The 25859-nt window shown below is 51.8% G+C and overlaps 1 protein-coding gene across 1 annotated transcript; it reads left to right on the forward strand.

Annotated features, from left to right (window-relative positions):
• Window positions 1-13115: 13115 nt before the first annotated feature.
• Window positions 13116-24019, forward strand: LOC140741547 (keratin, type I cytoskeletal 19-like). Its single transcript, XM_073071850.1, has 8 exons — window positions 13116-13591; window positions 14879-14961; window positions 17335-17491; window positions 17597-17758; window positions 18574-18699; window positions 19311-19525; window positions 21266-21333; window positions 23823-24019. The coding sequence occupies exons 1-8, from the start codon at window positions 13133-13135 to the stop codon at window positions 23915-23917; spliced, it is 1365 nt and encodes a 454-aa protein (XP_072927951.1). The 5' UTR covers window positions 13116-13132; the 3' UTR covers window positions 23918-24019.
• Window positions 24020-25859: the final 1840 nt, after the last annotated feature.

Here is a 25859-nt window from a genome sequence, read left to right on the forward strand (position 1 = left end):
TCAAGTTTATTTTCGTATCATTTACTGTGTCAAGGTGGACAAAATAATTGTTACTCTGGATCTGTAGCAGAACAGGGAACAACACTCTAAATATAAATACATACGATAGCTTCTATACACAGATTGATTGTATACATAGAACATAGAACACAGAATAGTACAGCACAGTACAGGCCCTTCGGCCCACAATGTTGTGCCGACCCTCAAACCCTGCCTCCCATATAGACCCCACTCACCTTAAATTCCTCCATATACCTGTCTAGTAGTCTCTTAAATTTCACTAGTGTATCTGCCTCCACCACTGACTCAGGCAGTGCATTCCACGCACCAACCACTCTCTGAGTAAAAAACCTTCCTCGAATATCCTCCTTGAACTTCCCTCCCCTTACCTTAAAGGCATGTCTTCTTGTACTGAGCAGTGGTGCCCTTGGGAAGAGGCGCTGGCTGTCCACTCTATCTATTCCTCTTAATATCTTGTACACCTCTATCATGTCTCCTCTCATCCTCTTTCTCTCCAAAGAGTAAAGCCCCAGCTCCCTTAATCTCTGATCATAATCCATACTCTCCAAACCAGGCAGCATCCTGGTAAATCTCCTCTGTACCCTTTCCAATGCTTCCGCATCCTTCCTGCAGAGAGATGACCAGAACTGGACACAGTACACCAAGTGTGGCTAACTAGAGTTCTATAGAGCTGCATCATTACATTGTGTCTCTTAAAATCTATCCCTCGACTTATGAAAGCTAACACCCCACAAGCCTTCTTAACTACCCTATCTACCTGTGAGTCGTGTACCCCCAGATCTCTCTGCTCAAGCACACTACTAAGTACCCTGCCATTTACTTTGTACCCTGCCAAGGTGTTTGTCCTGCCAAAGTGTACCACCTCACACTTCTCCGGGGTGAACTCCATCTGCCACTTCTCAGTCCACTTCTGCATCCTTTAAATGTCTCTCTGCAATCTTCGACAATCATCAACACTATCCACCACACCACCAACCTTTCTGTCGTCTGCAAACTTGCCAACCCACCCGTCTACCCCCACATCCAGGTCGTTAATAAAAATCACGAAAAGTAGAGTTTCCAGAACAGATCCTTGTGGGTCACCACTAGTCACAACCCTCCAATCTGAATGTACTCCCTCCATCATGACCCTCTGCCTTCTGCAGACAAGCCAATTCTGAATCCACCTGGTCAAACCTCCCTCCCATGCCTTCTGACTTTCTGAATAAGCCTACCATGTGGAACTTTGTCTGATGCCTTACTAAAATCCATGTAGATCACATCCACTGCACTACCCTCATCTATATGCCTGGTCACTTCCTCAAAGAACTCTATCAGCCTTGTTAGACACGATCTGCCCTTCACAAAGCCATGTTGACACTCCCGGATCAAACCATGATTCTCTAAATGCCCTTAGATTCTATCTCTAAGAATCTTTTCCAACAGCTTTCCCCCCACAGACATAAGGCTCACGGGTCTATAATTACCCAGACTATCCCTAATACCTTTTTTGAACAAGGGGACAACATTCGCCTCCCTCCAATCCTCCAGTACCATTCCCGTGTACAAAGAGGACATAAAGATCCTAACCAGTAGCTCCCCCGTCTCTTCCCTCACCGTGTGGAGCAACCTGGGGAATATTCCTTCAGGCCCTGGGGACATATCCTTCCTAATGTATTTTCACAACTCCAACACCTCCTCTCCCTTAATATCAACATCCTCCAGAACATCAACCTCACTCATATTGTTCTCACCATCATCAAGTTCCCTCTCATTGGTGAATATCGAAGAGAAATATTCATTCTGGACCTCGCTCAGTTTCACAGCCTCCAGGCATATCTTCCAACTTTTATCTCTAATCGATCCTATCTTCACTCCTGTTATCCTTTTGTTCTTCACGTAATTGAACAATGACTTAGGGTTTTCTTTTACACTACTCGCCAAGGCCTTCTCATGCCCCCTTCTTGCTCTTCGCAGCCCCTTCTTAAGCTCCTTTCTTGCTACCCTATATTCCTCAATAGACCCATCTGATCCTTGCTTCCTAAAGCTCATGTATGCTGCCTTCTTCCACCTGACTACATTTTCCACTTGTCACCCATGGTTCCTTCACCCTACCATTCTTTATCTTCCTCACCGGGGCAAATTTACCCCTATCATCCTGCAAGAGATTCTTAAACTTCGACAACATGTCCATAGTACATTTCCGGGAAATAAACATCATCCCAATTCACACCCGCAAGTTCTAGCCTTATAGCCTCATAATGTGCCTTTCCCCAATTAAAAATTTACCTGTCCTCTCTGATTCTATCCTTTTCCACGATAATGCCAAAGGCCAGGGAGCGGTGATCACTGTCTCCCAGATGCTCACTCACTGAGAGATCTGTGACCTGACCCGGTTCGTTACCTAATACAAGATCTAGTATGGCATTCCCCCTAGTCGGCCTGTCAACATACTGTGACAGGAATCCGTCCTGGACACACTTAACAAACTCTGCCGCATCCAAATCATCGGAACTAATCAAGTGCCAATCAATATTAGAGAAGTTAAAGTCACCCATGATAACAACCCTGTTATTTTTTGCGCCTTTCCAAAATCTGCCTCCCAATCTGCTCCTCGGTGTCCCTGCTGCTACCAGGGGGCATATAGAATACCCCCAATAGAGTAACTGCTCCCTTCATGTTCCTGACTTCCACCCATGCTGACTCAAAAGAGGATCCTGCTACAATACCCTCCCTTTCTGCAGCCTGTAATAGTATCGCTGACCAGTAATGCCACCCCTCCTTCCCATTCCCCGCTCCCCGCCATCCCTTTTAAAGCTCTGAAATCCGGTAATATTGAAAATCCATTCCTGCCCTGGTGCCAGCCAAGTCTCCGTAATGGCCACTGCATCATAATTCCATGTATGTATCCAAGCTCTCAGTTCATCACCTTTCTTCCTGGTGCTTCTTGCATTGAAGTACACACACTTTAGCCCTTCTACCTTACTACCTTTACACCGTTTGTTCTGCTTCTCTTTCCTCAAAGCCTCTCTATATGTTAGATCTGGCTTTAGTCCATGCACTACTTTCACTGCTCTATCGCTCCGGGTCCCAACCCCCTTGCAAATTAGTTTAAACCCTTCCAAACCATATGCTCACCCTCGAGTTCAGGTGCAACCTATCCAATCTGTACAGGTCCCACCTTCCCCAAACGTGATCCCAATGATTCAAAAATCTAAAACACAGCCCCCTGCACCAACTCCTCAGCCACGCATTCAACTGCCATCTCCTCCAATTCTTACCATCACTATCACGTAGTACTGGCAGCAATCCTGAGAACGCCACCTTTGAGGTCCTGTTCTTCAGTCTTCTGCCTACTTCCTGAAACTCACACTTCAGGACCACATCCCTCTTCCTGCCTATGTTGTTGGTCCCAACATGTATCACGACTTCTGGTTGCTTTCCCTCTCGTATCAGGATGTAATGCGCCCGGTCAGAGACATCCTGGACCCTGGCACCCGAGAGGCTATAAACCATGTGGGTGTCCTTCTCACGTCCACAAAATCTCCTGTCTGCTCCCCCGACTATAGAGTCCCCAATGACGACAGCTCTCCTCTTATCCGTCCCACCTTGCTGCACCACAGGGTCAGACTCAGTGCCAGAGGCCCTGCCACCGTGTCTCACACCAGGTCAGTCGTCCTCATCTACAGTATCCAGGACAGTAAACTTATTATTCAGGGGAATGGCTACGGGGGTGCTCTGCACTACCAGTCTACTCACCTTCGTTTTCTCCCCTCTGACTGTCACCCAACGACCTGCTTCCGGCAGCCTAAGTGTGACTATCTCCCTGTAGCTCTCAGCTATGACTGCCTCTTGAGTCAAAGCCTCCAAGATCCACTCCTTCATTGACCCACTCACTCACTGGCCGCTTTCCACATAGTGTGTCCATAAAGTGAGGCTGGGCACAGGAGTGTCTGTACACAAGGTGGCTCTGACAGGAAATGACAAAGTAGTGGTGGTTGGGGGTGTGGAGTGGAGTGGGTTAGTGGATGGGGGTGTTGATCAGCCTCACTGCTCGGGGAAAGTCACTGTGTTTGAGTCTGGGGGTCCCTGGCGTGGAGTTCTTGCAGCTCCTCTCTGAAGGCCGTATTATCGCTGTTGGTGGTGAGTCCCATCGGTGTCACGTCGGCAGTGAACTTGACAGTGTGATTACTGAGGGATGAGCAGAGTGGACCGTGATGGGCTCAACCCCGGTGGGGGGCGGTATCCCTGTTGAGGGTGATGGGGAGTGAGAGGCGGTCGCGCATCCTGGCCATCTTGAGGCCGGTCGGTCAGGAGGTCCAACACCCAGTGGCACAGGGTTGTGCTCAGACCCAGGGGCAGGAGCTTGTTCACCGAGGGTCTGTGGGACGACAGTGTCCAAAGACGAACTGAAACCCAGAAACAGCACTCTGACATCGGAGCCCCTTGTTCCCCAGGGGTGTCGGAGGCAGGGGCCTGGCAGCTGCCGGTGGGCGGGCCTGTCGGTCGGCGTACTGGTGACGGTCCAGTGCGGTGAATTTCTTTCGGCAGAGGGTGGTGAATCTGTGGAATTTGTTACCACAGGCAGCTGTGGAGACCGGGTCGTTGGGTGTACTTAAGGCAGAGGTTGACAGATTCTTTATTGGAGACGGGATCAATAGTTACGGCGAGAGGGTGGGGGACCGGAGCTCAGGAGGGGGAAGAAAGGGTTGTACACAATGTCCTCGTTGTACACGGGAATGGTACCGGAGGATTGGAGGGATGTGAATGTTGTCCCCTTGTTCAAAAAAGGTAGTGGGGATACTCCGGGTAATTATAGACCAGTGAGCCTTATGCCAGAGGTGGGAAAGCTGTCGGAAAATATTCTTAGAGATAGGATTTACGGGCATTTAGAGAATCATGGTCTGATCAGGGACAGCCATGAGCTAACAGTGGACTCGGTGGGCCAAATGGCCTCATCCTGCTCCTTTGTCTTATGGTCATACGCTGTGGCAGGAAAGGAGTTATTGGCCCTGAATAGGCCATTACCAGCCCGTTCGAAGCCCCTCACGGTGACGGGCGTTTGCCCCCGGGTGTCGGCTGTTTCGCTCTGAGAGTGACGAGTGCTCTGGTACAGGGGTGTTGGTGGCGGATTGGAAGAGTGTGGGGACAGCAGCCTGGACGAAGCGAAGGGATGTAGATGCCCGCGAAGACGGCGCTTTACGACCCTGCCGACCCCTGACGCCACCTTCAGGGAATAACGGACGGGCATTCCACTGGTGAATGCTCTCAGACTTGGAGGGGGGCCTTCCGAAAGCTGGGCTTCCCGTTGGGGGCAATTGGAACCCAACACCCGGAGCGCATCCAGTGTTCTGCCTGAGCACAGCCTGACGCTCCGGGATTCCATTTCCATCCGTAACGACAAGAAAATATGCAGATGCTGGAAATCCAGAGCAACAGACGCAAAACGCCGGAGGAATTCGGCAGGCCGGGTAGCGTCTGTGGGAAAGAGTGAACAGTCGACGTTTCGGGCCGAGACCCTCCGTCAGGACTGGAGTGAGAGAGAGACAGATGAGAAGTCAGAGCAGGAAGGTGGTGGAGGGGTGGGGGGGGGGGGGATGTTCCAGGTGACAGGTGAAACCGGGAGAGGAGAAGGTGAGTGGTGGTAAAGAGCTGGGAAGTCGACTGATGCAGGAGATAAAGGGCTGGAGGAGGGGGAATCTGATAGGAGAGGGTAGGAGACCAGGAAGGAAACGTGAGAGGGAGGAGCAGAAGAAGGAGGAGTTGGGCGGGTAAGGAGATGAGGTGAGAGAGGGGAAAGGTGAACGGGGAGGGGTATTTCCGGAAGTTCGAGATATCAATTTTCGTGGCATCAGGTTGGAGGCTACCCAGAAGTAATATAAGATGCTGTTCCTCCGACCTGAGTGTGGCGCTAGTCGCGACAGTGGAGGTGGCTGTGGACTTCCATGTTGGAATAGGAACGGAAAGTGGAATTGAAGTGGATGGCCACCGGGAGATCCTGCTTTTTCAATATTGTCCTCACCCGCATCTCCGCCATTTCACACACGTCTGCTCTCGACCCATCCCCCCGCCATCCTCAGCCAAACATCTCATCATTCCCACACCCCGCACTGCTCGGTTTTACCTCCTCCCCAACACCCACAAGCCTGACTGTCCTGGCAGACCCATAGTTTCGGCCTGCTCCTGCCCCACCGAAGTTGTATCTGCCTACCTGGACTGCATGTGGTCAAGCATGGTTCAATTCCTCCCCACCAACATCCAGGATACATCCCACGCCCTCCACCTCTTCAATAACTTCCAGTCCCCTGTTCCCGACCGCTTCATTTTCACCATGGATGTCCCATCCTTACACACTTCTATTCCCCATCAAGAAGGCCTCAACGCCCCCCGCTACCTTCTGGACAAGTGACCTCACCAGTTCCCCGATACCACCACACGCCTCCGGTTGGCGGAACTGGTACTCACACCTAATAACTTCTCTTTTTGGCTCTTCCCACTTTCCTCAGACCAAGGGTGTAGCTATGTGCACTCACATGGGCCCCAGCTATGCCTGCCTCTTCGTGGGTTATGTGGAACAGTCTATACTCCAAATCTATACTGGTACTGCTCCCCAACTTTTTCTCCGCTACATTGATGACTACATTGGTGCTGCTTCCTGCACCCATGCTGAGCTCGTCAATTTCAGCGACTTTGCCTCTGACTTCCACCCAGCCCTCAGATTCACTTGGTCCATCTCGGACACTTCTCTCCCCTTTCTCGATCCCTCGGTCTCCATCTCCGGAGACAGTCTGCCCACTGACATCTTCTATAAACCCATTGACTCTCATACCTACCTCGACTATAGCTCTTCCCACCCTGCCAAATACAAAAATGCTATTCCCTATTCCCAGTTCCTCCGTCACCGCCGCATCTACTCCCAGCATGAGGCTTTCCGTTCCAGGACATCCCAAATGTCCTCTTTCGTTAAGAACGGGCGTCTCCCATCTGCCGTCATCAATGAGGCTCTCACCCGCATCTCCTCCATTTCCCGCACCTGAGCCCTCGCCCCATCCTCCCGTCACCACAACAGGGACCGTGTTCCCCATGTCCTCACCTATCACCCCACCAGCCTCCGGATCCAGCATATTATCCTCCGCAACTTCCGCCACCTTCAACAGGACCCCACCACTAAGCACACCTTTCTCTATCCACCCCTCTCTGCTTTTCGCAGGGATCGTTCCCTCCGTGATTCCCTGGTCCACACGTCCCTCCCCACAGATCTCCCACCTGGTACTTATCCCTGCAAGTGTAAGTGCTACACCTGTCCCTACACCTCCTCTCTTACCACCATTCAGGGCCCCAAACAGTCCTTCAAGGTGAGGCAACACTTCACTTGTGAGTCTGTCGGGGTAATCTATTGCATCCGATGCTCCCGGTGCGGCCTCCTCTACATCGGTGAGACCCGACGCAGATTGGGGGACCGCTTCGTCGAGCACCTCCGCTCCGTCCGTCACAACAGACAGGATCTCCCAGTTGCCACTCACTTCAACTCTCCTCCACACTCTCACTCAGATATGTCCATACATGGCCTCCTCTACTGCCATGATGAGTCCAAACTCCGGTAGAAGGAGCAACACCTCATAGACCGGCTGGGTAGTCTCCAAGCCCACTGGCATGAAAGTTGAATTCAACAACTTCTGTTAATTCCCTCCTCCTCCATTCCCCCATCCCAGTTTCACCTTGCCTCCTCTTCCAGTTGCCTATCACTTCCCTCATGATTCTGCCTTCTTCAACTACCCATAGTGCTTTCCCTTTACATTCCTTCTTCACCTCTCCTGCCTATCCCCTCCCTGCTTCCCCTCCCCCACCGCTTGATCTTTCCTCTGATTGGTTTTTCACCTGTCACCTTCCAGCCTTCTCCATCCCACCCTCCCCCCACCTTCTTTACAGGGACCCTGCCCCCTCCCTCTTCAGTTCTGACGAAGGGTCTCGAACCGAAACGTTGACTGCTCCTTTCCACGGATGCTGCCCGACCGGCTGAGTTCCTCCGGCTTGTTGAACGTGTTGCTATGGCCTGTTTCCCGCGCTGTATGGCCCCGCTTATTGACTGCTCAGTCCCGTCTGGTCAACGTCCCGTCGTCACCCGTGACTTATGAAAACCTTACACGCTCTCCACGCCGGCACCAGCCTTCCCGGGTCCGGCAATTAAAGAGTAGGAAGGGGACGAGGAGATTCCTGACAGCGTGGAGGGGCGGAGGGATATTGGCATCCGCGTCCGGGGGGACCCTCAAAGTTGCCGCACAGTTTGGTAACGGTTGAGAGGACGAGTGGTACGTTGGCCTCTCATAGTCGCGGTCGGGGGGGGGGAGGGGTGGGGGAGAGGCTTGAGCTCAAGAACGTCAAGGTGAGGATGAAGATCCATAAGACTCCGGTTAGACCGGCGTTGATTTCGGTTTTGGTCACCACATTCCCGGAACGTCGTGGAGGTTTCAGAGAGAGAGAGAGAGAGAGAGGGTGCGGGGGGAGACTTGCCGGGATCAGAGAGCGTTCTGGATGAGGACAGGTTGACTGATCTGGGGTTTTTAGAGTGAAAGAGGATGAGAGAGGCGTAGACCCGAGCAGAGGCAAAGATAGAGTGGGCAGCGCTCTCTCAGGCTGGGAATTACTAATCGGAGAGGGCATGATCTTAATGTGTTTGGGGGAAAGTATACGGGGGGAGGGGACTGTCAGAGGTAACTTTTTCTTTTACTCAGAGAATGGTGGGTGTGTGGAATTACTATAGAGAGGGCGAGATTTTAATGTGTTTGGGGGAAATGATGGGAGGTGGGATGTCAGAGGTAACTTTGTTTACACATAGAGCACAGGTAGAGTGGGCCCACACAGAGAGTGGTGGGAGTGCAGAACGCCCCGCCTGGGGCACAGTCGGATGAGGAGGCAACATTGTGGGTTGAACACCGCCATTGCTTTAAAGCTCTCAATGGGCCAGGACCGGAGCACACCACGGAATCATTTTTGTTTTATAATCCTGCTCGAGCTCCCAGGTCTTCCGCTGGTCCCTTAAATGTTAAACCATCTCCCTCCTGAAGATAATCAGCAGGCCTGCTGTTCCGAACTGCGCTCCTGAACTGTGGAATTCAATCCCTAAAACTATCAGGGAGGCGGATACACCGGCTCTAGGTGGAGACGAGAGGGGCACACAGGAGCGAGATACACCAGCTGGTTGAGTGACGTCACAGTAACAACCTTGCACTCAGCATCAGTAAGAGAGAAGAGCTGATTGTGGAGTTCAGGAAGGGTAAGACGAAGGAACACGGACCGATCATCGTGGATGGATCAGAAGTGGGGAGCGTGAGCAGTTTCAGGTTCCTGGGTGCCGAGGACTCCGAGGATCTAACCTGCTCCCAATATGTCGATGCAGCTGTAAAGGAGGAAAGGCAGTGGCGATCTTTCATTCAGAGTTTAAGGAGATTTGGTTCTGTACAACTGAAAACTTCTACAGATGTACTGTGGAGAGCGTTCAGACCCCATCTGCTCTGGTGGGGGGGAGGGGGTTGTGCGGTCTTCTACTGCAAAGGCCCTGAAGTAGATACAGAAAGTTGTAAAATTAGACAGCTCCTTCACAGGAAGTAGACTCTGTGCTATGCAAGACATCTTCAAGGAGCGATACCTCAGAAAAGCGGCATCCATCGTTAAGGACACCCGACATTTCCCCCTCCCCATTACAAGCACATGCCCTCTTCTCATTGTTACCATCAGGGAGGAGGTACAAGAGCCTGAAGACACACACTCAACGATTCAGGAACAGCTTTTTCCCCTCCGCCATCAGGCGGGAGGTACAGGAGCCTGAAGGCACACACTCAACGATTCAGAAACAGCTTCTTCCCCTCCGCCATCAGGCGGGAGGTACAGGAGCCTGAAGGCACACACTCAACGATTCAGAAACAGCTTCTTCCACTCCGCCATCAGGCGGGAGGTACAGGAGCCTGAAGGCACACACTCAACGATTCAGAAACAGCTTCTTCCTCTCCGCCATCAGGGAGGAGGTACAGGAGCCTGAAGGCACACACTCAACGCTTCAGAAACAGCTTCTTCCCCTTTGCCATCAGGGAGGGGGTACAGGAGCCTGAAAACACACACTCAACGATTCAGGAACAGTTTCTTCCCCCCTGCCGTCAGATTACTGAATAGAGAATGAACCCACTAACACTACCTCACTATTTTTATTATTTCTGTTTTTACGCTTTTTTTAGTTTAACCACTTTATATATATATATACTGTAATTCATTTCTTTATCTTTTCAATATTATCTTGTATTGGAACCTACTGCTGCCGCTAAGTTAAAAAAAAAGTTACGAACGTTGACCGACAGTAGCCTCACATTTTTACAATGACCGATGGCATTTCCACTCTTTCCGATCGCTTTATAACTTCCACTTTATTTTCAATCGTGGTCGTGATTATTTTCGTAAACAGAAACACTGCGCATTCAGAGCTCCGGCGCCGGGTCCTAACGTCCATTCCTCAGGTTAAGTAAGGTCTGGGGTTCCGCTTGGTCCTATGCTGAATCAAGTGGAGACAGGTTGAATAAGGGACTTCAGCATCCGCGAATTTTATAGCTTTTTATTTTTCTCTCAGCTCAAGTTGGTAGAAGCTGAGGTAGGGACACAGCCACTCAGACTCATTTCTCAATTGCAAGGAACTTTCGGGCTATTCTGGAGGTGTTTAGTATTGTGGCTTTCTGAAGATTTACATCGATATCACTGAGTGGCCCTCACTGTTTAATGTAATTGTGACTTTGGGATGATAGCAGTTGTAGATATTACTACTCGGACAATGTACACCCTGTTCATATTCCATCGTCTTTCAATTTCCTCTTTTAATTCAGTATATTGCTGGTGCTTTTCACTTACTGATTTCTGTACGTTGTGTGTGCTTGGAATGGCTATATCTATTAAATTAGTTCTTCCTGCTTGTTTATCCTGTAATATTATATCTGGACGGTTATTATAGATTGTCCTATCTGTAGTAAACGATCGGTCACAATATAATTTGTAAGACTCTGACTCTAAAACTGAATCAGGATTCTATTTATAGCAAGGTGTGCTGTCTTTAGTGAGTTTACATTTTAAGGCAAGATTCTTGCGAATGACGTCGGACACTTGATGGTGCCGGTGTACGTAATCAGATTGAGTTAAACTGCTACAGGATCCTGTAATCTGTCGGATCGTCTCCGGTTTCTCCTGGCATTTTCTACACTGGCCATCTTGAATTTGCTGGTCTTTTATGATGTACCTTTGACCATTTCTTGCGCTAACCACCTCGCTCCTGCATTGGCTGAAGGAACCCTTCAGTTTCCGGGCAGAGGTCTCCAACACTGAGCAGAGGCTTTCGACGCGTCCTTGTCATCATCTTCTCCGCTCAGGTGGTGGAGATGTCTACCATGGAGGGTCATGCTCTTCCATTGGTGAACTTTCTCTCCAGAAGTGATCACGCCTTCATCTTCCATTTCAGTTTTGTGGTGTGTGAACATCATATCAGAATTGCGCATGCTCGCGTGGAGTGTTGAAGCCAGTTTTCGTTGATGAAAATATGTCCTCTGAAGATTTATCCGTCTGCTGTGTGTAGATTTTTAATACCTGTTGTTCCTCGCCCACCGTCCCAGGGAGTGTTAAACTACGGGCATTCGACTGTACATAATGATTTTTTTAAAAATCTGTCTTTGTCAAAAGCAATATCATTATTGCTGGAGGCATTGGTACTTGTGGTTCGTGCAGATCGGGACGCTGTGGCAGCGGCGGGGGCCGGGGAGCGTTATGTTTTGGTCTGCCTGTGAATTCCCACCCCCCCCCCTCCGAAAGTGTGTGTGTGTGCGGAGTGGGGTTACTACTATTAACCGTAGCTCCGGTTGAGGGAGCACCCATTCTCAGAAGAACTGTGGGGCGGGGTTGACCATGAACGTTGCGTCCCCGGCTGTCCGCGTAACACGCCAGTACGCGAGCCAGGGCTCATCGATACGGAGAACAAGCTGTTGCCCGTGCGGCGAGCTCCCCCTATCCACGCAGGAACGGCCGAGACCGATACAGCCTGCAAACCGCGGCATCGCAGGGGTTGCCCGTCAGCGGAGGATTGCCTTAGGGACTCCAGCTCTGGATTTTTCTCCTCAAGGGTTCACCCCCGAAGCCCTCCCCACGAGTGGGTTCAGCCGCAAGGCAGCGGGAGTTCTGAGATCAGTTTTCCTTCTCCTAACTGAGCTGCCAACCGCGGCAGACGAGCCCCATCTGCCCGGAGCAACTGGTTTAAAAACACACACAGAGACAGAGACACACAGACAGACAGACAGACAGACAGACACACACACACACACACACACACACACACACACACACACACACACACACACACACACACACACACACACACACACACACACACACACACACACACACAAAATGCTGGAGGAACTCAGCAGGTCAGGCAGCCTCTATGGAGGGGAATAAACTGACGCCGTTTCGGGCCGAGACTCCTCACCAGGACAAGAATACACGTTCTGCATCTAACATTCACACTGAACGCGTTAAGTAGTATTCTGCTGGCTTTGTGAAGAATCCACTGACAGTGTGAAATCTGTGCAGGGGGGGTTTTAAAAGTGGGGTAAAGGCCGCCGCGCAGGGACAATTCCCCCGCTCTCGACCTCGGCCAGTCCGGGTCCAGCGCTCCGAGTCGCCGTCACGAACCGAGCTCTGCGGTGCGTCACCGTGACATCTTCAGTGCCTCGCCATGACATTCCTCCTTCGTTCACCGCCGCCCCCACCTCCACCCCTCCACCCCCTCTCCACACCCTGCTCCTGGAGCTTTCGGGAATATGGTTGAACGAAAATTAAACTTGCACTTGAACAGTTAAACTTGAAGAAACTTTTCTCTCTCTCTCAGCTGCAGAAAGAATCAGACCTGCACCGCGGGCGTGGGAGGCGGTGGGGTCGTGTGTTTCGGACTCTGGGTGTGTCCGCCGTAACTCGGGACCCTCCAAAGAGCCCCAGGCTCCACGCCCAGCACATTGTTTTCTCTGGGCGGTGGCAGTCTCGGGATGAGGATATAAAGAAGCGAGGAGCAGGTGTCCGCACACCATTGCCTTCGTGCAGGCTGAGGAACAAGATGCAATCCAGCTTCACCAGCAGCACCTCGCGTCAGACCCTGGGATCCCGGAGCTTGACCGGGACCCCCTCACGCATGCGTGGAAGCAGTATGTCCGGCTTCGGCCAGGGCAGCATGTCCAGCAGTCGAGTCTCCAGCTACGGCATGGGCTCGTCCCTGGGCGCCGGCCTGGGAATGAGCTCCGGCCTGATGTCCGCATCCGGCGGCGGGTTCAGCGGCGGGTTCGGCGGCGCAGGAGGCTTCAGCATGTCCTCCTCCTCCTCCTCCGCCGTGACCAACGAGAAAGAGACCATGCAGTCGCTGAACGACCGGCTGGCGGCGTACCTGGAGAAGGTGCGCTCCCTGGAGAAGTCCAACGCCGAACTGGAGCTTCAGATCCGGGAGTTTTACCAACAGGCCGGTCCCGCCAACCGCGACTACAGCGAGTACTGGGCCACCATCAACAACCTCCGCGAAAAGGTAAGAGCCCGGGAATAAACAGCTGACACCTCCTCCCCAGGGTGTGTGTGTGTGTGTCTGTGTGTGTGGGAGGGGAAGATGGTCAGGGTGGGAGGATGATGGCCATTTCTACATCACGGGTAGAAAGAGCCCATTCGGCCGATTGAGTGTGTTTCGCCATTACAGTCTGGCTAATCTATTGCCCCTTCCAAATGCACCTTTGCAAAGTTACAGAGGCCATTGAACCCTCCGGGAGATGTCTTTGCACGGCGGGTGCCCCCCCCCCCAACAATTATCAATACCGTTCAGAGAGTGTCTGCCTGGTGTCAGTGGTCACATCACCAGGAGTTGTGATCCGCACCGGCTGCTCATAGGACCGTCCACCACCTGTCCCCATGGCTTCCCGTGAGCACGGTCAGTGTTGGTGGGGTGGGTAGAGGGGAAGGCGGGTTAGGAACCCTGCCCAAGGGTGACCCACGGGCGAGCGGAGGGAAGAGGCTCCTCGCCGCCCATGAGATCCTCCCGTTCGTGGGTACCCAACCTGACCGCCGCCGCCTCAGCCGTCCGCCTCGTCTCCGTCCTAAGTGGCCGTCCCTTTGTTGTGAGGCTGTGCCCTCTGCAGAGGGGAGAAGGTTAGGTGCGAGGGAAGGCTGGTGGAGAATGGGGGAAGGCCGGGGCAGGGGTTAAAGATTGACTCTGTTTCTCAATCGGCCATCGAGACGCGCCATTTGCGGATTTGACCAACACCAGGGTGTCGGGGGTGGGGCGGGGGGCTGTCGGCAAGTAACACCGCGCTTCCGGCGACCACGCAGCGTGTCCTCAGTTTCCGTGCGAGGGGGAGAGCGGGAGGACCCGCAAAAAGCCCACGGGGCAAAGAGGATCGAATGCGAAAGGACGGGCGGAGTGCGGGAGAGAGAGGGAGGGAAGGTGGAGAGGGCGCAGGGAAGGGCAGGATGGAGGAGAGAGGGGCTGGTGGAGAGGTCAGAGGGAACGGACGGTGGAGGAGAGAGCGGCTGGTGGAGAGGGCAGAGGGAAGGGCTGTCGTGTGTAGAGGGTGGAGGGAAGGGCAGGGTGGAGAAAAGAGGAGGGCGGAGGGGCAGGTGGAAAGGGCGCGGGTAACGGAAGGGTGGAGTAGTGAGGGGTTGGTGGAGGACGTAGCCCTGAGGTTGTCGGGGGCTGGGAGGAAAGAGGTAGTAATTGAATGTCAGGGTTTAACCTTGGACACCGAAAGCGAGCGGGACAGTGCGCCTGTGTTTTCCCACGCACCCATGCTCCACCCAGTCCATGTTCACCGCCTGTCTCCCACAGATCAACGAATTGATCCTCACCAACTCCGGAATCATGCTCCAGGTGGACAACTCCAAACTGGCGGCGGAAGACTTCAAGACCAAGTTAGTACCGAGCCGGCCGATGCGAGTATTGAGGTCCAACTGACCGGGTCCGCCTCCTCCGCCCCTCCCTCTTCTACTGGAGGGCGGACAATGGGCCGAATTAGTCCTCCAGGTCGTCGTCTGCTTCTCGGGAAGTTTTACGGCGACTGGCAGACAAGCAGGAGGTCCAGTACCGCCACCTACTGGGCTGGAGCATGGGGCAAAGAAACTGGAAATGGACACACCGTATTCTTCCCCCCCCCCCCCCCAGCCCCGCTAAAAAAAACCCTCAAATCTGCAGAGTGTGTTGTGTGGCTAAAAATGACATAGACTATTGTTAACATATAGGGTTGACTGTATCTCCCTCCACAGATGATGCTTGTGTTCTTTTTTTGGCTCCAGAATTTAACATCTTCCTTGCTTTTCTAACATAGTATGCAGCGAATTCTGGAGTTCGGCCTGTAATGAGTTAACAGGAGTTAATCTCCTCTCAAACCTCCGACTTGGTTTCTAACCCTGTCCCCGATTGGATCCAATAGTCACCGTCCAGTCTTCTGGGGCAAATGTTCGTTCTTCATCCAAGTGCAGGGGTGGAGAACCAGATAGTAAATGAGGGTTCATCTCCCATCTAATAGGACCTTCCTCTGTTCTTAAACCGTACCCTCTGGTCCTAGATTCCCACACTACACGAAACATCCTCTCTACATCCACTCGGCGTCCTCTGGTCCGAGACTCCCCCACTGCAGGAAACATCCTCTCCACATCCACTCCATCTGTGTCCTCTGGACCTAGATTACCCCACTATAGGAAACACCCTCTCCACATCCACTCTACTTGTGTCCTCTGATCCTAGACTCCCCCACTATAGGAAACACCCTCTCCACATCCACTCTACTTCTGTCCTCTGGTCCTAGACTCCCCCACTATAGGAAACATCCACTCCATATCCACTCTATCTGTGCCCTCTGGTCCTAGACTTCCCCACTATAGGAAACATCTTCTCCGCATCCACTCTATCTGTGCCCTCTGGTCCTAGACTCCCCCACTATAGGAAACACCCTCTCCACATCCACTCTACTTGTGTCCTCTGGTCCTAGACTCCGCCACTATAAGAAACATCCTCTCCACATCCACTCTATCTGTGCCCTCTGGTCCTAGACTTCCCCACTATAGGAAACATCCTCTCCACATCCACTCTATCTGTGCCCTCTGGTCCTAGACTCCCCCACTATAGGAAACACCCTCTCCACATCCACTCTATCTGTGCCCTCTGGTCCTAGACTCCTCCACTATAGGAAACATCCTCTCCACATCCACTCTATCTGTGTCCTCTGGTCCTAGACTCCCCCACTATAGGAAACATCCTCTCCGCATCCACTCTATCTGTGCCCTCTGGTCCTAGACTCCCCCCTCTATAGGAAACATCCTCTCCACATCCACTCTATCTGTGTCCTCTGGTCCTAGACTCCCCCACTATAGGAAACATCCTCTCCACCTCCACTCTATCTGTGTCCTCTGGACCTAGATTACCCCACTATAGGAAACACCCTCTCCACATCCACTCTACTTCTGTCCTCTGGTCCTAGACTCCCCCAATATAGGAAACATCCACTCCATGTCCACTCTATCTGTGCCCTCTGGTCCTAGACTTCCCCACTATAGGAAACATCTTCTCCGCATCCACTCTATCTGTGCCCTCTGGTCCTAGACTCCCCCACTATAGGAAACACCCTCTCCACATCCACTCTACTTGTGTCCTCTGGTCCTAGACTCCGCCACTATAAGAAACATCCTCTCCACATCCACTCTATCTGTGCCCTCTGGTCCTAGACTTCCCCACTATAGGAAACATCCTCTCCACATCCACTCTATCTGTGCCCTCTGGTCCTAGACTCCCCCACTATAGGAAACACCCTCTCCACATCCACTCTATCTGTGCCCTCTGGTCCTAGACTCCCCCACTATAGGAAACATCCTCTCCACATCCACTCTATCTGTGTCCTCTGGTCCTAGACTCCCCCACTATAGGAAACATCCTCTCTGCATCCACTCTATCTGTGCCCTCTGGTCCTAGACTCCCCCCTCTATAGGAAACATCCTCTCCACATCCACTCTATCTGTGTCCTCTGGTCCTAGACTCCCCCACTATAGGAAACATCCTCTCCACCTCCACTCTATCTGTGCCCTCTGGTCCTAGACTTCCCCACTATAGGAAACATCCTTTCCACATTCTTTCACCGTTCGTTGTGTCTCAATGAGGTCAGCCCTCATTCTTCTGAATTCCAGCGAGTACAGGTTCAGATATCTTGTACACTTTGGGGGCATGAAATGCCTTACGACTTCAGCCCTGGCCACCGATGACCAGAATCTCCTGCTCTCTCCCCATCTCGATAGGTTTGAAACTGAGTTGACCATCAGGATGTCCGTTGAGAACGATATCAACGGTCTGCGCATGATGTTGGACAACCTGACCCTCGAGAGGAGTCAGCTGGAGACAGAGATCGAGAACCTGAAAGAGGAGCTCATTTACATCAGGAAAAACCATGAAGATGTAAGCTATGGGCGTCACCGCCCGAACATTGTGAGTTGTCTCTGTTCCGTGTCACTGCTGGGAGTCGGAGGCTGACATCGCTGAGTTTTTTTTTCCTTCCTGCAGGAACTCAGGAGCCTGAGGTCTCAGATGTCTGGGAACGTCTCTGTCGATGTCAAAGATGAAGACTCCGCGGACTTGCTCAAGATTCTGGCAGACATTCGGGCAAAACATGAAGCCATGGTCAACAAGCACAAGGCAGAGACCGACGAATGGTACAAACAGGAGGTAAGTGGATACTTATTCCGAGATTTAGTGCAGAACAGGCCCCGCCGGCCCCGTCGAGCCTCACGGCCGAGCCACCCACCTGTTCCCGAGTCCAGGTGAACACAGGGGTCAGAAACAGGCCATTCGGCCCATGGCGTGTCTGCTACCCCAATTCACCATGGCCGATCCCATTTTCCTCTCCGCAGGCCTGTCTTCGGGATACGGGAGGGAACCGCAGAAGTGAGAGATCGTGGGCAGGACGAGCAGACGCCTTAGAGCCACCATTAGAATTGAACTCCCCAGTCTGACCTCCCCCGGCCCCCCGCCCCACCCCACATGATGTAATAGCGCCTTCTCCACCGTCACGGTGTCCTTCCATCCCGATCTCTAAACCGTCACTGGATAAGTTGACGATATTTATAAACTTGCTTAGCAACAACTTGACCCTCTGCATGGTGGCAGTTTTGATCAGCGCTGGCTCAGCCATTGGAGAACTGAGCCCCTCTCTTCTCGGCACTAGAATCGGGTAAGGTCCGGGGTTCCGGGGGACGGTGAGGCACGAGGCCGGCCGCTATCCTCACCTGGTTTAGTCTGCCTAAACCGAATCTCTGGGGTGTGGGTGGTGTAGGGATCAACTGGGTATCATGAACGGGGTGTGCCATAGGGTATAAATACTTCCTTGGGGCCCGGCTCCCCCATAGGGGCATAGGCAGCTCACCACAGTCCTCTGCCTTCGCCCAGACTTCCCAGTCCGAATCACATTTATTTTCGTACTCGCCCGGGGATGAGGTCTTTGGAGCCTTTTTCTGGAGCTTCTGAACTTTGAACTGTTTCAGATTGTGAGCAAGCAACAAGAGATGACCGTCAACGCGGGTGCCATCGACGGGGAGAAATCCAAGCTCACTGAGCTGAGACGCAGCTGTCAGGGGCTGGAAACCGAGCTGAGCACACTGCAGAGTATTGTGAGTGACCCGTCGGGCTGGGCTGACCGTGGGAGGAGGGGGAGGAGAGGGGGCCACCCGGCTACTGATTGATTGATTATTCCCATAGGGTAACGTGTAGTCCCTGAGTCCGGCTCAGTCGTCGCACGGACCCTGGTGAACAAACCCCTTCCCCCCTCACCCCCCTACCAGTGGGTAGGCTGATGCCGGTGATGTGTTGGGCAGTTGTGACGACTTGCTGTGGGACCACGGAGCATTTCCTGCACCAGGCCGTTTTGAGTCTGGTGGCCCTGGCGAAACCTCCTCCCCGATGGGAGTGGGACAGACAGTCCGTGAGCACGGTGGGTGGGATCCATCATGGTGTTACCGGCCACTTTTTCCAGACCCTTTCTGTATGTGGATGGCGGGTAGGCTGGGGCCGGTGCAGTGTCGGGTAATTTTGACGACCCATGACAGACCCCATTTTGGAGTCTTCCTGTGCGCTTCCCGGCCACTCCCGTACCCAGCGGTGAGGCAGCGTGTTAGGCTGCGCTCTGCCGCGCGTCTGTCGAAGGACGGCAGCTGGGGAGAGCGCGGCCCGGTCAGTGGAAACACCCCGCCGCTCCCCCTGACCGTCCGCTCCTTGCCCGCAGATCGCCTGTCTGGAGAGGAACCTGGACGAGGTTGATATGCGCTTCGGCGGAGAGAGGGACAAGCTGCAGATGACCATCAACGGGCTGGAAGCGGAGCTGGGGGGGATCCGCGCCAAACTCGTGACGATGAGCGCGGAGTACCAGCAGCTCCTGAACATAAAGAGCAGGCTGGAGGCGGAAATTGAGACCTATCGCCGGCTGCTGGGCGGCTTCGGGTAAGCAACTGGCCAGACGACACTCGAACCTGAATACAACCCAGTCATAGAACGTAGAACAGTACAGGCCCTTCGGCCCACAAAGTCCTGCCGAGATTCTAACCCTCTGTAAGATGAATCCAAACCTTCCCTCCTACATAGCCTCCGTTTTCCTATCATCCCTGTGCCTATCTTCAAGTAAAGTCACGTCACATTTTATTGAATTTTGACCATAACCGCTGGTACAGTACACAGTAAACACGGGACAACGATTTTCAGGACCATGGTGCAACATGAAACAATGCAAAAACCAGACTGAACTACGTAAAAACAACACAGAAAAAAACTAAACTGGACTATAGACCTACCCAGGACAGCATAAAGTGCACAAAACAGTGCAGGCATGACAATAAATAATAAACAAGACACCAGGCACAGTAGAGGGCAGTAAGATGGTGTCAGTCCAGGCTCTGGGTATTGGGGTGTCTTTGAGATTATTCAGTGCCCTAAATGTATATGCCTCTCCCTCCACCGTTGTCGGGTGCTCCAAACGCCTACCACTCTGTCAAAAAGAAACCCTACCTCTGACAACCCTCCCATACTTTCCTCCCCTTATAACTGTGACCCCCTCATGTTACCACTTCTGCCCTGAGTAGAGTCTCCGTTGTTGACAGGGAACTGAAATAATACAATCAAATAGATGAAAAGCTGTACGTCACAAACACTGATTTAAAAATGTACAATATGCAAAAGAGGGCGAACCGTGCAAATGGTTAGAAAAGGTAAATTAATACCGAGAACATGAGTTGCTGAGACCTTCAACGTGAGTCCTGTAGGTTGTGGAAGATTTGTAGTTCAGAGTTGGGGCGAGTGAATTATTCACACCGCTTCAGGAGCCTGATGGTGGAGAGGTAATAACTGTTCCTGAACCTGGTGGTGTGGGGCCTGAGGCTACTGTACCTCCTAACTGATGGTTGAGGGGTAATAACTGTTCCTGAACCTGGTGGTGTGGGTCCTGAGGCTCCTGTACCCACTTCCTAATGGTTGAGAGGTGATAACTGTTCCTGAACCTGGCCCTGTGTGTCCTGAGACTCCTGTTCCTCCTTCCTGATGGTTGAGGGGTAATAACTGTTCCTGAAGCTGGTGGTGTGGGCCCTGACTGTCCTGTACCTCCTTCCTGATGGTTGAGAGGTAATAACTGTTGCTGAACATTGTGGTGTGGGGCCTGAGGCTCCTGTACCTCCTTCCTGATGGTTGAGAGGTAATAACTGTTCCTGAACCTGGTGGTGTGGGGCCTGAGGCTCCTGTACCTCCTACCTGATGGTTGAGAGGTAATAACTGTTCCTGAACCTTGTGGTGTGGGGCCTAAGGCTCCTGTACCTCCTACCTGATGTTTCAGGGGTAATAACCGTTCCTGAACCTGGTGGTGTGGGTCCTGAGAGTCCTGTTCCTCCTTCCTGATGGTTGAGGGGTAATAACTTTTCCTGAAGCTGGTGGTGTGGGCCCTGACTGTCCTGTATCTCCTGCCTAATGGCAGCAATGGGAAGAGAGCATGTTGCTGGAGGTGGGGATCCCAGATGATGGATGCTACTATCTTCCTTCTGGATATGCTCAATGGTGGGGTGGGCTTTGCCTGGGATGCGATGTGAGTTGTGTGCTAAGGTTCTGCGGCAGGCAAAGTTTCACTGGAAGTTGCCACCTCCTCCCACCCCCAGCCGTTCCAGTTGTGCAAGGTCACACTCTGTCCCCTTTGTTTTTCAGGAGCCAGTCTTCTGGCCAGTCGTCAAGCTCATCAACTGTTACGAAGACGGAGATCAAGGAGGAAAGAAGTGAGTAGGCCGTTTTATCATGGCTGCGCGATGCAGTCGGGCTGAGAAGGTTTGGTAAAGCGCTCAAAATGCTGGAGGAGCTCAGCAGGTCAGGCAGCGTCCGTGGTGAGGAATAAACAGCCGTTGTTTCAGGTTCCCCTCCGTCATCGGATGTCTGAATGGACAATGAGCACTTGTACGCTACCTCACCATTTTTCTCCCCGCTTACACTAATTTAATTTTATTGATATGTTTCATATTGTAATTGTTGGTCTGTGGTATACTGCTTGTTCATCTGCTGCAGAACAAGAGACTTCACGGCAATATCTTCACCGGAGATATTCAACCTAATTCTGAATCTGGGCTGAAGCCCAACGTCGGGACTCGCTGGGTCCCTCTAGAAATCCGTCTGCGTTGCTGAGGATGGAGTGTCATCTAAGGCCCACGAGCTGCCAGTCGGCACTGAACCCAACGTAGGAATGCCTTGTGGACCCCCGCTCCTGAATTTTAAAACCATAGAAACATTGAAAACCCACAGCACAATACAGGCCCTCCAGCCCACAAAGCTGTGCCAAACATGTTCTTACCTCACGAATTACCTAGGGTTACCCATAGCCCTCTATTTTTCTGAGCTCCATGTACCTATCCAGGAGTCTCTTGAAAGACCCTATCATATCCGCCTCCACCACAGTTGCCGGCAGCCCATTCCACGCACTCACCACTCTCTGCATAAAAAACTTACCCCTGATATCTCCACTGTACGTACCCCCCAGCACCTTAAAACTGTGCCCTCTCGTGTTAGCCATTTTGCCCTGGGAAAAAAGCCTCTGACTATCCACACGATCAATGCCTCTCATCATCTTGTACACCTCTATCAGGTCACCTCTCATCCTCCGTCGCTCCAAGGAGAAAAGGCCGAGTTCACTCAACCTATTCTTATACGGCGTGCTCCCCAATCCAGGCAACATCCTTGTAAATCTCCTTTGCACCTTTTCTATGGCTTCCACATCCTTCCTGTAGTGAGGCGACCAGAACTGAGCACGGTACTCCGCGTGCGGTCTGACTAGGGTCCTACATAGCTGTGACGTTCCCTAGGGGTTTACTCCGGAAGCCTTCCCCATGAGTGGGTATAGCCACAAGGCAGCAGGAGGTTTAAGATCACAGTTTTCCTTCCAGTTGGGCTGACAACCACGGGTGCTGTGCCCCTTCTGACCAGAGCGACTGGTTTTAATGGCGCCAGTGACCCGCTTTTGCCCCTTCTCCTGTCAGTAGAAACTGTTCCACTGGGCTCAGTAGCGTGACTGTGTTATCAGAGGCTATTTGAGACGCACATCGTTGCTAGCAATTAATAGGAAATGGGATCTTCTCCCCATTACCACCCCCAGCTATAACAAGCATAAGTGTGTCCTTGTACACACATCACTGAAAGGTGGGTGTCAAATCAGTGCTGAACATTCTGGACTGGATCTCAGAATACTCCGGACCATGGACACTTTGGACAGGGAATGAGAGGCTGGAACGTTCGGCATCCCTGAGCTCATGGGGTGAGCGGTCCCATTTGAGAAGTGGTGGGTGGAACAGGCCGTCTTTCATAGGGGATTGGTCGGACCGTATTCCACATATTGTCAGCAGCTCTGGGTCCGATGTCTGAGAACGGATTTGTTGGCATTGCAGGGGATCGCAAGAAAGATCCCTGGAATGAAAAGGTGAATGAATGGAGAGCCTTTGATGGGTCTGAGCCTGAATTAGCTGGAGTTTAGAAGAATTAGGGGAGATCTCATTGACATTACCAAATATTGAAAGGCCAAGATAGGGTGCACTTGGATAGGATGTTCCTATAGTGGGGGAGTCGAGGACCAGAGGACACAGATAGAGTGGATGTGGAGAGGATGTTTCCTATAGTGGGGGAGTCTAGGACCAGAGGACAGAGATAGAGTGGATGTGGAGAGGATGTTTCCTATAGTGGGGGAGTCTAGGACCAGAGGACACAGATAGAGTGGATGTGGAGAGGGTGTTTCCTATTGTGGGGGAGTGTAGGACCAGAGGACATAGATAGTGTGGATGTGGAGAGGATGTTTCCTACAGTGGGGGAGTCTAGGGCCAGAGAACACAGGTTGAGTGGAGTGGAGAGTATGTTTCCTGTAGCGGAGGAGTCTAGGATCACAGGACACAGATAGAGTGGATGTGGAGAGGATGTTTCCTATAGTGGGGGAGTCTCGGACCAGAGGACACAGCCTCAGAATACAAGAACGTATCTTTGGAATAGGGAAGAGGAGAAATTTCTTCAGCCGGAGGGTGGTGAGTCTGTGGAATTCTTTCCAACAGACAAACTGCAGCTGCTGAGACATTTGGTACATTTAAGGTCATAAATCATGATGGAATGGCAGAGCAGACTCGATGGGCCGGAAGGCCCAGATCTGCTCCTATGTCTTATGGTCTTGTGACTGCTGATTGGTGACTGTATCAGTCGACCGTCCAATGAAATCTCTGACTAACTATTTTCATTTCAGAGCCCGTTGTCTCGACCAAGACCAAGACGATCACCGTCGTGGAGAAGATTGTGGATGGGCAGGTGGTGTCTACTCATATGGAGGAGCAGAGCTAATCAAGAGAGGGCCTTGGGAATCAGCGGGGAGACCTTCGTGCACGATTTAACACAAGATATCCAGTGATTTTGTTCTGCTTTCTGTATCTCTGAGAGGTGAATAAAGGCTTTGGGAACCGGCCACCATGAGGAGTCTGTCCTGTACTCCAACACTGTTTTCAAACGACCACTGACCCCGTCTCTGGTCTGAATCCTTGTGAGGTTATATAGTCATTGAACACGGCAGCAGTCCCTTCAGCCCATCTAGTTCCTTCCAGAGTGTTAATCTGCCCAGTTCCATCGACCTGCACCAGCCCTCCATATCACTCCCATCCACGCACCCATCCAAACTCCTCTTAACCGTTACAATCGAACCTTCATCCGCCACTTGAGCCGGGCAGCTCCTTCCACACTCTCACCACCCCGCCTCTGGAGTGAAAAAGATCCCCTCACCCGCCACCCCATGTTCCCCTGAGAAAACCACCTTTCACCTTTCACCTTTCAAAATCCCACCTCAATCTCCTCCACTCCAGGGAATAAATCCTCACCTATTCAACCTGCAACTCAGATCTTCAAGTCCCCGCAACATCCTTGTCAATTTTCTCTCAATCTTACTGATATCTTTCCTGTAGGTCGGAGACCATTAATGCACCCAGGACTCCAGATTAGGCCTCGCCAATGCCTGAGTCAACTTGACATCCCATCTCCTGTCCTCAGTAATTTGATTTATGAAGGCCAATGTGCCAAATGCTTTAAGGTTCAAGTTTCTTTTCGTATCATTTACTGTGTCAAGGTGGACAAAATAATTGTTACTCTGGATCTGAAGTAGAACAGGGAACAACACTCTAAATATAAATACATACGATAGCTTCTATACACAGATTGATTGTATACATAGAACATAGAACATAGAATAGTACAGCACAGTACAGGCCCTTCGGCCCACAATGTTGTGCCGACCCTCAAACCCTGCCTCCCATATAGACCCCACTCACCTTAAATTCCTCCATATACCTGTCTAGTAGTCTCTTAAATTTCACTAGTGTATCTGCCTCCACCACTGACTCAGGCAGTGCATTCCACGCACCAACCACTCTCTGAGTAAAAAACCTTCCTCGAATATCCTCCTTGAACTTCCCTCCCCTTACCTTAAAGCCATGTCTTCTTGTACTGAGCAGTGGTGCCCTTGGGAAGAGGCGCTGGCTGTCCACTCTATCTATTCCTCTTAATATCTTGTACACCTCTATCATGTCTCCTCTCATCCTCTTTCTCTCCAAAGAGTAAAGCCCCAGCTCCCTTAATCTCTGATCATAATCCATACTCTCCAAACCAGGCAGCATCCTGGTAAATCTCCTCTGTACCCTTTCCAATGCTTCCGCATCCTTCCTGCAGAGAGATGACCAGAACTGGACACAGTACTCCAAGTGTGGCTAACTAGAGTTCTATAGATCTGCATCATTACATTCTGTCTCTTAAAATCTATCCCTCGACTTATGAAAGCTAACACCCCACAAGACTTCTTAACTACCCTATCTACCTGTGAGTCGTGTACCCCCAGATCTCTCTGCTCAACCACACTACTAAGTACCCTGCCATTTACTTTGTACCCTGCCTAGGTGTTTGTCCTGCCAAAGTGTACCACCTCACACTTCTCCGGGGTGAACTCCATCTGCCACTTCTCAGTCCACTTCTGCATCCTTTAAATGTCTCTCTGCAATCTTCGACAATCATCAACACTATCCACCACACCACCAACCTTTCTGTCGTCTGCAAACTTGCCAACCCACCCGTCTACCCCCACATCCAGGTCGTTAATAAAAATCACGAAAAGTAGAGTTTCCAGAACAGATCCTTGTGGGTCACCACTAGTCACAACCCTCCAATCTGAATGTACTCCCTCCATCATGACCCTCTGCCTTCTGCAGACAAGCCAATTCTGAATCCACCTGGTCAAACCTCCCTC

Source organism: Hemitrygon akajei, chromosome 18 (genome assembly GCF_048418815.1).
Source record: "Hemitrygon akajei chromosome 18, sHemAka1.3, whole genome shotgun sequence".
NCBI classification, from domain to species: Eukaryota; Metazoa; Chordata; class Chondrichthyes; order Myliobatiformes; family Dasyatidae; genus Hemitrygon; species Hemitrygon akajei.

Bases quoted from the DNA above. Each gene is read 5' to 3' on its own strand.
- LOC140741547 (XM_073071850.1), top strand. From the start codon at position 13,133: ATGCAATCCAGCTTCACCAGCAGCACCTCGCGTCAGACCCTGGGATCC. The intron at 17,759-18,573 runs GTAAGTGGATAC...GAACTGTTTCAG, and splicing joins ACGAATGGTACAAACAGGAG to ATTGTGAGCAAGCAACAAGA. The intron at 21,334-23,822 runs GTGAGTAGGCCG...TTTTCATTTCAG, and splicing joins GGAGATCAAGGAGGAAAGAA to AGCCCGTTGTCTCGACCAAG.